The sequence below is a fragment of the Chaetodon trifascialis genome, chromosome 14, assembly GCF_039877785.1.
Source record: "Chaetodon trifascialis isolate fChaTrf1 chromosome 14, fChaTrf1.hap1, whole genome shotgun sequence".
NCBI classification, from domain to species: domain Eukaryota; kingdom Metazoa; phylum Chordata; class Actinopteri; order Chaetodontiformes; family Chaetodontidae; genus Chaetodon; species Chaetodon trifascialis.
In genome coordinates, this window is record NC_092069.1 from 18,460,214 (window position 1) to 18,473,527 (window position 13,314).

At 40.9% G+C, this 13,314-nt stretch overlaps 1 protein-coding gene across 2 annotated transcripts in view; it reads right to left on the minus strand.

Moving 5' to 3' along the window:
• Positions 1-4,842: 4,842 nt before the first annotated feature.
• stxbp6 (syntaxin binding protein 6 (amisyn)) overlaps positions 4,843-13,314 on the minus strand; it is a 59,371-nt gene continuing 50,899 nt past the window's right edge. Inside the window, exons 5-6 of one of the 2 annotated variants that reach the window (XM_070978719.1) lie at positions 8,779-8,936; positions 4,843-7,073 (exon numbers count right to left, since the gene is read on the minus strand). In XM_070978719.1, the coding sequence (XP_070834820.1) occupies positions 7,050-7,073; positions 8,779-8,936 (182 nt within the window). In that variant the 3' untranslated portion in view covers positions 4,843-7,049. The remainder of the gene's footprint in view (positions 7,074-8,778; positions 8,937-13,314) is intronic. The other variant, XM_070978718.1, reaches the window with a different exon arrangement.

A 13,314-nucleotide genomic window follows, 5' to 3' on the forward strand; every position in this document is an offset into this window, starting at 1 on the left:
GGAGCTTAAGGTGGTATTTATACTCTGTAAGCAGAGAAGATGCCTCTCTCTGTTTTCCCTCCAGCTCAAAAATATCCCTTTGGGTTTATTAATAAACACAACAATGTTAGGTGTTTTTACACATTACACAAAGCTAGGCATAAAGCACAACTCGACGTACAAAGGCAGTGAAGTCAGTAAATTCTGACCCACTTGCACAAAAAGAGGAAGTGATCTAATGAAGATGAAAGTGAGAGAGAGAGAGAGAGAGAGAGAGAGAGAGAGAGAGAGAGAGAGAATGTGTGAGGTAGATACAAATCAGGATAATGACTGATGATTCCAGCACGGCTGACATTGCACTCCACGGGAACTCAAAGGCAGAGAGGAGAATGGGAGGCCCAATTTAGAGCGAGCAGCTGTTGTGCGCTTCGCCTCGCTAACACATCTGCCAAGTCACTGTGGGCAGGGCGCTGAGGTGACTTCCCAAGCTCCACCAGTCAGTCCCTGCCTCTTCCTTACATCAACGAACAGACTAATGTCACAAACGCACACTGGACCGACCGTGGTTGCTTGCATAATTGAGGGGGAGTACTTTCAATTTACGAGTCTGAACCGCGGCACTGAACAGCGACCGGCTCTCGGATGTGCTGACTCGACATGTAGCTGTTGCTTGCTGGTGCCATGTGACTGCACATAGCTCAGCCCGGCCAAGACAAACAGCGTGTCATTACTGGGTAAATGCTACGTTGCATAAGATCAGGCAGGGGTCTTTGCCATGCTGCTGTTTTAACCTATTGTCTGTTTGAAGTTGTGCTTTGATGCTATATTTGTATTTCAGTCTTTACAGTTAATCCCACTATGTGGAACCACCTGCTACTGCCTATTCTGAGCAATTTTGTTCGCCTGTGAGCACTGGAGTACAATTATTTCTTTAGAGCTTAATCTGTTCATTTTTATTGTCTTCTTTTTCATTAATTGCCAAGTCTATGAATGCCAAAAAAGAAAGAAAAATGCATCTTCAAAAAGCTTGTTTTGTCTAAGCAACAGTCCAAAAATCAACCAATTTACAATTATACAAAACAAAGGAAAGCCTCACACAGCTTCCACATTTCAGAAGCTGGAGACAGAACGTTTGAGGTCTTTACCTGATAAACAACTTTAGCAATTAATTATCAAAATTGTTCAGTGATTAACTGACTAATCGTTTCAGCACTACATTGAGGCATTAACACTTGTTTGCTGTTGAGTGTGTGGTTGGTGGACACTCCCTTGTCTGCAAATACAAACTCAGCTTTACTGTACTCTTTCCCACTTTGGTCTTGGCTGTTAATACACTTTATGCTTTTGTTTTTTATTAAATTTCTGTATCTGTATGTATTTTTGAGCCTGTATTAAATATAATTCAGTCAGTGGACTCACGCAGATTTATTATGTGAATATAGAGAAAGACAAAGTTGATATTTGGCTTCTCGCCTCTGATCTTCCCACTTGATCACTCCCTGCAAAAAGACACCAAGCTCAGCACAGCAGATTGGGGAGTGCTGATAATAAGCACCCCCTTGAGAGCAACTCAAATTGAATGTCGATTGGCAGAAAACAGCCCACATAACAACATACGAGCAACTGTTGGCAGCAGTGTTTAAGAAGAAAGGAGTAAACTTATATGAATCAATACTGTAAAAGCATCACATTGCACATAGACGGTATCCTGACGGATCCTCACATCACGTGACCTCGTGTGATCTCATGAATCCAGCTGCCTCACAAGAGAATTCAGCTGAAGAAAAATAAATATGGACAGAAGAGGAAATTGTGATTAAGAAATGTAGCACAAAGTATGGTATAGAAGCAGTATAAAAGCAGAAATTGCCAGATTACATCATGATGCCGACCACAAGCACATCAGCACAATAGCTCCAGCAGCCTCGCAACGTTAGCTTGCTGTTAATGTCAAGCACTAAAACACTGAACAGAGGCAACACATTCACTCTTTTGTGATTGATGAACTTGCTTGCTAGCTAAAGTAAAACATGCAGTGAGCTCTGCTGGGCTGAAGGACGCACTTGAGACTACAGTCACGGGTATTTCTTCCACAAAGCCAAGCTGGGGCATCGTGAACAGACAGAGGGCAGGTGAGTTTGCTTAGGAAATGATGCATTAAGCAGCTGCACAGTAGAGTTAGGAATTCAGCAATGCAGCAGCAGAGCAGAGTGAAAGAGTGGGCAGAGGTTTAACAGTTTGAATAATTTCTTATTGAAAAAGGTGCACTGAATATATGTTGCAACCAGCAGACATACAGCATAAGGCTGATTTTACTCAGTCAGGTGCTTAATAATTCCCTTCTTTAAGCACACTGACATCAAACATTATTGGCTATACAAATTTCTTTTACCATGTACTGCAGCATATACAACCACACTAAAGTAGAGTATGTGAAAAAGTTTTGCAGCACTTTCTCTTAGTGGAAACAGTTTGTAGAGCTCCTGTCCAGACACATTTCTCTGGATCCCACTTTCCAGAATACCTGGGGGACACAGGCAATATCCTGCTGCAGTTATTAAACTTTTGACTTTGGGGTAAAATCCAGTCCTGACTAATAGGACAACTCAGAATCATTGCAGAGATTTGTATGCGATAATGAGAAATAGAAGTGCAGTCCCAATTCATTCGGCCTTCTCACCCCTGGGTGTAACTTGTAATTACTCCTCCGGAGCTTTGGGGAGGTTGGCAGATTAAAAAGGAGCTGCCCTGAGGCCGGCCAGCCAACCGGCCGACGAGCCTCTCCTGAAGTGACACCAACTCCCTGGCTGACAGGAATGTCAATGCACCTCTCAAGGTGACACCAGTCCTGTGCTAAGATCAGTCATGACATACAGTAAGTACCTTCAGCGTGTCACGCACACCAGTCTGCCCCCTGCACGTGAAAATAAGTGCTAAGATAAATCTGAATTAAAAGTGAAAACACATAATATGTAGTGGTAGATTGTAATGTGGTGTCCTTCAAGACTTTTGCTGCTCCTGCTGCACATTGGGGAAATGTTGCATGGCTTCACTGCCCACTTGCTCTTTCCCACTAACTCAAGCTCCTGTCAAGACATCCACTGTAGCAATTACTGGTATTGAACAGCTCTCAATCAGCCCTCAATTCACACCTTCCATCTGCAATCGATAAATACATTGCGCTGAAATTAGACACAAATAATCAGTTTTACTAATCAATAAACTACCAGGCAATAAAGCTGGCAGAGGTGATGGGTCTTTGTAAAAGGCAAGTGCATCCTCCAGTGGTCTGCAAAGGTAATTCAACTGTGATTTGTGTACAGGCTAAAGAGTTAAAGAAATTAAGGTACTCCAATGAACCAGGTTAAAAAAGAGAAAAAATGGGCCAAGCCACAAACCAGGATGTGTGTACTGTGTCTGTACTGTCTGAACCTCAGTGTTGCTAGAACTGGAATGGAAAGAGAGAGGGGAGCTGAACGATTAGAGGTGGGTTTTAAGAAGGTGCCAGGAAGGAATGATTCACAGGAATTGGCAGAGTGAGTAATGGCAGCCAAGTCCTGCACCGGGGCTTTTATGAGGTACTTACTCCCCTCCTTCTCTGCAGCACTAAAAGCTTTAAATCATGCATTTCAGCACTGCTACTACGCTTACTGGCCTTCTGCTCATCAGATTGGTCCGCATCATTAATTGGGAGATTAAAATACTATTACGAGGTGACGAGAAGGGAGAAGATAACATAGATGTTTTGTTAAGATTCATTTCTGCTCACTTGACTCTGCTATACGAGCCGTAATCAACCATCAGACAAACCAGTTTCTCTTTTCAATCTGTGAAAACCGTGAATGAGCTCAAAGCTCAGGGTTCTGGTATAAATCCAACAATATGACTGAGTACAAAGATGCATTATTTATACTATTCTGTGCTGCATATGTACAGCATATCACCTGCCTATGATGTTGGTAACATTTACTAAATGAATGTGTGTATACTGAATGATGTACTTACTTGGACATGAGTATCCTTATAAATTCAGTCTAAAACAATGTTGAGGGAAAACTGATGGAGGTTTTTCAAACTAAGCTAACTGCAAATAACTGACCTTTTTTAAAATCAAACAAGACGTGCAAAAGCTAAAGCTGTTACATGTACAGAGATCAGTTTATTTGCATTGCTAGATACTGCTCAGCCTTTGAAAACAGTTGCATAATGTGCTCTGTTGCTCTGGATGAGAACCCTAGTACTGAGCTGCATTATGGGAAATGTAGGATCCAGAAGCTGAAGCCAAATTAGGGAATAAACATCAGGATATTTAACTTTTTTTTTTTTTTTCTAATATAAATCTTGCTAGAAATGGAATGGTTTATGGCAGCAGCCTTTGTATCACATTCTGTTGTTAAGGGCTACTTTTTTACACAATAAGGCTTCGTGAACGTTCAACAATAAGCATTCAGCTTAATTGATCACAATTTTTAGCCAGCTAATCAAGAAACAAAAGTTAAAAATGTAGGTCTCTCTCTCTCTCACGCACACACTCTCACGCACGCACACACACACACACACACACACACACACACACACACACACACACACACACACACACACACACACACACACACACACACACACACACACACACACACACACACACACACACACACACACACACACACGTCAATAGTGAGCCATGAAGACTTGCTGCCTTGCTGTAACTTGTGCTGATATCGCCCCCTGCAGGGGAAACAGGACACTCTCAAATAGAGCAGTGGTACACACCCTCTCTTTGACTGCAGCTGTATGCTTCATTCTGCTCTCAATAAGTCTTCCTATCAAATGGAAACATCACCGGTGCTCGGCAAACATTTTACACAATGTGAAGAAGTATGAACTTTATTTCTTTTTTATTGATACAGATTTTTCTATGGAAGGTTGACAAAACTCAAAATAGAAAACTGTCAATATCACTACTTAAAAAAAAATCATCTTCATCTACAATAAATTATTTAAATACACACACAATGCAGAACTATTTCTTGAATTTAAACCTGGTGAAAGAAGACAGCAAAGGGAAGCATGCAGATAATACTGAACTACTTAAAGGTAAACAGCTCAAATTGGATAAAAAGATACAAGTAATCATGTTTAAATGTGCAAAATTTGATCAAGAATGACCTTCACCATTTTCGTTCAACACGGACTTCTGTGTAACTCTCCCTGTGTTATCATAAACACAACAGCCAGTATTTCATTCAGTTGTAACCAAAATCTATAAACACTTTTTCTTCATGGATCCTCTGAGGCAGTGTTACCCTGGGTTGCCACATTAAGCGAGACAATATTAACAGCGATTTGCAGACTGAGGTGAGACGTTAACAGCAAAAGGCACTAATAAAGAACCATTATATTTTGATTGTGGATTGGACTTTATTTTACATATTACAGTATTATATAGAACTGAGATTCAGTGTGGTAGGAACATTGCTGAAGCATGAAGTGAGACTGAGAACATCAGATGGAGAAAATGACATAAAGACCCTTTGAGCTTTTGGCAGCTTATTGTTTATGAGTGGAGAAAAACCATGTGAGTAAAACACAAACGCGATCATGATCAGGAACACCCAACAAAACAATGTACAACTTCTGATTCCATTGTTTGATGGAACAGTTAAAGCTGGTTATAAAAAGGACACTATATTGTTTTTTTTTTTATTAAAACAATAAACATCCAAAGTGTTAGAGAGAGGAATACAAGCACAAAAACATTTAGGCAACTGGAACGTTTCAGTATGAACTCAACAGTGCTCTGCAAGATAAGGTTGTCGGTGCATTGTAACATCATGAATTATAAAATTCAAAATATCAAAAGAATCAAATACATCTCAATTGTGAGGGTGAGGAAGCCAAAGTTACAGCCAGTGTGAGAGCAATGACACAAAAAACACACTGCTGCTGCTGCTGCTGCTGCTATTTGAAACATTTTCTCATTTATCTATCAGTACACACATCATTATAATGACCAACCCAAACAATTATACAAAAAGTATGACTACTGAATATTTAAACTTGAAATACAGCTGGGAGTCATTTCAAAACATCCCATGTTTATGGGACAAATTAGCTCTACAGACATTGAGATAATAGTACTAGAAGAATTACATATTTTGCTTTTTACAATGCAGAAGCTGGTTTACTGAAGTGTCCCCCGCCCCGTCTCCTTCACATAAATTATTCAACTTAAAAGCCTCATTTTGAGTTCTTCAAGTACACTTCCAAAAAATGTTGGCAACTATATTCCATGTAGTTTTGGTTGTTGTTGAATGGTAAACAAGTCTAACAGAGGACTGAAACATTTCACCCAAACTGCTCAATTCAGTCTCATGCGTTGCAAACATTTGAATAATACTGTTTTTAAATGAGGGACAGAACAACAGATTGCACTATCCAAGAATCAAAGGAGTGAAGGAAATGCTGAAATAATGTTTGGATTTGCTGATGTTCAGGGGTAGAGTTCATGTTTTCTCCACAGAAGGGATTATTTCTCACATCCCACTCTCCCAAATGCGTTGCCAAAATATTTATCTGGTTACAACCCAATAAACATCAGGTAAGAAAATCAAGGGGATCCTCAGGTATATGTGTGTTATATATTAGTGACGGGAGGGTTCGTCAATCAGACTGCATAATCACTGCAGTGCTCATGAATAACTCTAATCTTGGAGTGATTGCTGATAATGACATGAGTCTGAGCTTATGAAGACAGGAAGTGTTTTGAGTGACCGTGGTTATCAGATACAGTCATGGCTGTGGCGTGGAACTTTTTTGGCAAACAGAGGTATGAAACATTCTGCTGACAGACTGAAGTAGCGTTGTTTAGCCCCTCTCTTCCTCCCCCCTGCTCCATGTGTCACAATCAGAAGATGCACCATAATACAACAACCCGAAACGTTAAAATGTTAACATTGTTAACAAAGAGGGATCATATTAAAATTTTTAAAAAGAATAAAATCTGGAATCCTCCCGTACAGCGACCGGCGATTGTTGATCCCCACCCCCCCGTTGGTTTTGGCAGTGGTCTAACACTTGTGCTTCATGGCAAGCTGTAGAAAAATTGGGGTGAGGGTTGAGGGATAATACAGTGAGAATTTTAAATAACCCTGTCGGCAAAAAGCAGCAGACTATCTTCAATGAAATGCAGCAGCGCGCACAGTGAGTGAAATGAGGAAACAAAGCACAGATTTTAGAAGCGTTCACAAGCAAAATACTGTTAGGGAAGGTTTATTGTACAGGTGCTGGAGGGCAGCCGGGGTCCTGGTGTGCTTTTTTTATTCAGGCAATGAGAAGGTAACTTCATTTATCTCATTAACGAGGGTTCTAGTGGGCTCCGCTGGAGGCTCATTAGAGAGGTGACCGGGCCCACCAATCTAATTCACAAAGCTATGGGGTATGGAGACGTGAGGATGGAAGACACAAACATTTACACAACCATGCACACATGCAGACACAGACTTTGTTACTGTAGAATGAATTCTACAGATCGAACAAGTGGGGGCAGTAGAGCATCATGCAGAAATGAGGGGTTGTGATTAAAACTGAGCAGTGTATCACAAAGTGAGGCACAGAAATGGGATTGCAGGAGTGGACTAAGAGAAAAAGAGTCAAGGTGACCTTCTGAAAGCACTGCACGTCGCTATGATTTGAAGATACACTGTATGCAGAGGTCATCTTTCAAGACATGCAGGACTTGAAAAGCAAGAAAACTCATCTCAATAAATCCCGTCAAGCCATTGTCAAAGGCATACTCAGACAGAAATGTGATGAGTAAAATGCAGATGGTCAGGAATGACATTTGTAAAGATATCGACTGCCTTGAACAGCAGGCTTTGGACATGCAACATTATGAGTATCGATAATAACGTGCAAGACAAATGACGAGTTATAAAACGGAGAATATAAAAGATAATGACAGTGAGTGAAATGAGAAATGCCGGCAAATGAGTGATTCTTCATGGGGGTGCTACAGTCATTTTCTCCTGAAACCACCAGAGCCGAGGCATTTTTCTCTGCTTATCACAGTTTTTGTAATTCATCACAGTGGGGAAGCTCATCTGTGAGCAGTAAGAGGCCCATGCAAGGCTCTTCAAATGTGTTTCAATTATCCCACCATCACTAGCATGGCATTATGCATCGCCCTTAGATGGCGCATGTCTATCAGCATAGCAATAGCACGACGGTGCGCCAGGTCTGCCTGATTTCACACAAAGAAGCCGAGCTGCAAACCCAGGGATGTGTGATATACTGTGTGCTATTAGCAAGACAGTTATGACGATCATAATCAGGTGCACTCGTAACAAAGCAGTAGATTTTTTTTTCCTGTGTTCTGCAGTAAAAAAATCATATTATGCTAATAGCCTCATTAAACAGCATGCAATTAGTTTTCCAGGAAAAGAAGATATGGGATGGATAGAGGATGAGGGAACATCCTACAAAGAACTAGAAAAAAAGATGGTAAATGAGGGAAGAAGGAAAAAAAGCCATTATCTGCACAGAGCAGGGAGCAGCACTGCTGAGAGGCTGGGGTCACAATGAAGCCACTCTTACATATATCCTCAAGTTTAAGTAAAATGTTTGATCTTTTACGTGCACCAATACTGATTTTAAAATTATGACTAGATCTTCAATAACACATGAGGTGGGGCTCAAGTCATGCATGTCATACATTTCAATGCCCTGTATTAAAATGCATTCAGTAAGCCCATCCTGAGTTTGTTCATTGTAATGTATCTTGCTAACATAATGCCTCACCTTATGTGCAGTGACAGCGAACTGCTCAGCACTGTTCATCATGTCTGCAGTCCTCTCTTCAGCTCGGCCTAATCGCTCGCCGCGCTCATTCAGAGCCTGGCTGGCCTTCTGTACAGCACTCGTCACACTGTCTGCAGCTGAGTGTAGTATACTGTTACCTGCAGATAAGGGTTGGGATGGAAGAGGGAAGGCAGAGCAAAGAGAGGGGAGGAAGAAAAGTAAAGTGGCACACAAGAGAGAAAAGACAAAAGGGGAAAGAAAGTGTGATTCTTCTGGTGGACAACAGAATGTGTGAGACCAGCTGTAACAAATGAACTCATGACATTCGATGGGAGCAGTTTAATCAGTGACCCTGGGAATTATTGTTAATGGTGGAAGACAAAAACATTGCACAGTAAATGACCTCCCCATCAGGTGCAACGTGGGAAGGTGGCTAATGAGTTTTCTTCAAAGCTGATTCACTTTGAGGGAAGATCAAGTGAAATTAACCTTTCCTAACTTCAAAGTATGCAAATAGCTACACATTACTCAATGTCTCTTTTTCAGAAAACATGTCATGCCTGGTGACAATCAACACTGCTTTTCTTCAGTTTTGAACTTCTGCTGCCACCTCTGTGATTACTTGCCTCCTATCTGAACTATAGCGTAATAAAGAGAGGATATGTGCTTGGCTGCATGGGCAGCCCTGGAGACCCAGCAGTGGATATAAGACAGAGAACACATCTTCCGATAGCTGTAGCAGCCCTGTGGATGTTTCCTCTGACAAGCCATTAATCTACCGCACGTCGGGAAGCAGACGAGGAGCAGCATTCTTCGTACAGCTTTTCTCTTTGTCGGCAATACAGTTGTATAGTTGCAGTGGGGTACAGTCATTTCATGTAGATGTATCTGATGTCATCTGTTTTCAAACTGCTACTTTTGGTTGTCCAACAAGAGTCTAAAGAGGCTTTCAGTCTGTGTTGGCAAGATCCTGACAATTCGTTTTAACAACAACACTTGAGTGACACCACAGGGCAGGCAGACAAATAAAAAATGTCTAGGAGCACAAGAAGCTGTCTGTTGTTGTATATTTCTTAAAGGTACTCATTTGGTGAGGACCACCCCAGCCACTCCAGGAATATCAAACATTCAGTTAAATTATACTAAATAATTCACAACACTGTCTAATCTTTTACCTAACTTTAAGTGAAAAATAATTACGAACAACACAACAAGCACCCAGAAAAAAGAGGTCTTCCCTCAGATATACAGTAAATGAGTTGAGGGGAACACACAGACTGAACAAAGCTCGAAGGTACTGACTGTATTAAGACTTGACAAGCTTGATTCCATCTACTCCCCCAGGAAACTGCAATATAGTGAGTGTATGTCCCGTGGCATCAAGGCAGGTAGGCTGAGCGACAGATAACTCTGACAGCTCTACTGCAGTGCTTTATATGACAGCCCGAAAGCAGCCGGTGAGGCCAGCTGGTGTTCCTTCAAAAGAAGTTAACTTCATAAAGTCAAAGCAGTTTGTGTTGAGACACACCTGTGCTGCAGACACATGACGGATGTATAGACATTCATACCCACACCTGTGCGCACTAAACGAAATGGAAATACATGCAAAACAGAAGGCCCACCTTCAGTCAGTTTCCCACAGAATTAAGTAATTAAAACCCAGACTACTACACTATAAACACACCGGGATTCCTTCCTCATTTTGTCAAAAGGTTAAAATATTAAAATTTGCCTACAGCATACAAGAGTCTACAGCTACAACCTGAATATGGTATTTTCTCTCTTAACTTGGAATTCTGTAGCCATTGGCAAAGCAAAGTTCATGGGTAATTCTCATACACCGCAAATGTCGATTCTGGTTTACGCTGGCTAAAACATATATCTGCTCTGCCCCTTCTCTGAGAAGCATCAGTGGAAAGGATAAGACCTTTTCACCTTCAGACAGATTCCTCTTAATCCGCTCCTTCTCCAGAGGAGCCAGGGGAGTAATACCACTATCGCCTTCAATATAACCCCGACTCTCACGACCCCTCCAACACCATGCACTCAAAGAACATCAACCTTTATTTGTCTGCACTCCATGTCCCTTTTCTCTGGTGCCTTTTCTTCTCCATTCTCAGAGATCAGTGGCGGGCTGCAGCGTGGGCTCCCCCAGTGGAGAATGTAATTACAGAGAAGGCAGGGTGGGGACATTCTGGCGAGCTTATAAAGGGGCTGCAGCACCAGGAACTGAATGAAACATGTGTAGGAGTAGATTATGTTATGTGGTGCCACTGTTATGATTCAAACTCTGAGCCTTAGTGGCTCTGAACTTAAAGTGGGAGCTATCCAGCCTTCACTGTTATCAGTGGGGATAACAGCAGCTATGTTACTTAAGAGCTTCGCTGGTATTAATAAAATGTGCATTTTATTGGCACTAATGTTGAGCTGGTAAATCTAAAAGAGGAGCTTTTTGCTGCATTGCTGATAAAGACTGACCTACAGTACCCAACCCTGTACATCCGTGACACGCCTCTTTCAACAATACAGGAGGAATTTGGTTGCTAAACCCCATGATATCAGAAAAAGCCAGTGTTTCTTAAACAACTGAGAGTGAACAAAGAGGAAAATAGAAGTTATGAGCAGACAATATAACAAGGAAGGGGAAAGTTCATTAAAAGTCAACCCCTCCTTTTTCAGCTCTGCTGTAAGCAGTAGATTACAGGCTACACTGCTATGGTGCTAAAGAAAATGAGCTGATTGTTATCAGCGGGAACATGTCAGATACACTTCACGAGATGCTGACAGCTAAGTCACATTTACTCTCAAAGCATATGGGATTGATTAGATCGGACAGTTAACGTCAAGAACAAAACACACCTACGCAAAAAGATCCATGCTACAATTAGTATTTTCACTCTGAGAACGTACATGAGCATATGATGCCTGTGCGAGGATAATGCTGTGGGGTATGATATGTGTGGGTGTTTGAAGGGAGTGAGTCTCTTACAGTAATTTCTTTTAAGTATTAGGGAGCACATACTTATCTGCACTTCAACAAGTACCATCAAAAATTCTCCTTATTACTCAGATATAACCAGAGGGCTTTAGGCTGTGGTTATTCATCCAGAGAAACATATTAAACATTCTGTCAGGGACTTCTGTAAGTCAGGTCTATTCAACTAGGGGTCTGTGGGCCAGATACGGCCCTTTTGAATGCTTCTATGGCCCGCAAGAGGCTGGCAAAACTAAGATGTAAATCTCTGAGCTACTTTGACAGATCCGAACCATAGACTCATATCATCTGAACCAATATGGAAGGGATTTTGAACTTCAATAGCAAGTGGGCTACATGGGTAAATCACTGGGGGTCTATGGGCCTCACAGAATACTTAGTTAGTAGATACATGGAATACACTAGTCACACACACCCCCTTTCCTTCACTATAAATGTATCATTAGAGTCAATTTCAGACAGCAGTCAGTCCACACAGACTACAAACAATGAGCAAACGCATGTTTGGAGTAAACAATGTTTTGGGCTTGTGTTGCAGCCAGTGGCAGCAGGGACATTTCACCTATCTCAGGTAAAATGGTTTCAATTACATACCAGCAAATTCTGGAAAAAGACTGAAGATGAAAAGAGGATGACTTGACATGACAACAGGATAATAATCAAATTCACATTGAACTGCCTCAAGAAGCACAAGCTAAAGGTTTTGCCATGGCCCTCACAGTCCCCCGACCTAAATACCAATGAAAATCTGTGGATAGACCTCAAAAGAGCAGCACATTCAAGACGGGCCAAGATTATCACACAACTACAAGTCTTTTGCAGGAATTGTTAGGTGGCAACAAAAAGTCAAATGTGGCTATTCCAATGTGTTAAGAATATTTTAGACTTAAAAAAAAACAAAACAAAAAACTTGTAGAAGCGAGGAAAAGGATTTATCACAAAGTAAAGGACTGCAAGAGCAGTAAATAAGGAAGTGTGAGAGGAATATTAAAACAATATCAAGTATATTTCCATATCAAAACAGCAATTCTGTGATCAATTCCACATGAACCACAACTGCACTTACAAAAGGAGCATCACTGTGATAAAAGAACATATCTTAATTTGTTTTTAAATTCAACAGATGGAACTTTATTTTGCTCTCTACATGTGTGAAAGCAGCTCTTTCTGATAGTGGAGGTATAAAGCTCTAAAGTGATGAATATGTAAATAATTTGAATACAACAAATCAGCATGAAGGCCAAGGCTGAAAAAAAAAAACATTCCTCCTTTAATGCTTCTGCGGTCTGGTATTTTGAAAAGTTTTCATATTTAAAAAGACTAAAGCAGGAAGAACACAAAAAAATAACATACTTTACATGCTTCATATTTATATTTTATTTTTAGACTAGATCGTTTCTTTATACTTTAGTTTCCTATACAATGAAAACTAGAAGTCATTGGCAGTTATTCCTTGTGTTTCTGGTATTTTCCCTTCAGCGTGTCTATGTGTCTGTGTGCATGGCACACGTACCTATGATCTCCTTTCTTCTTTTGTCAAG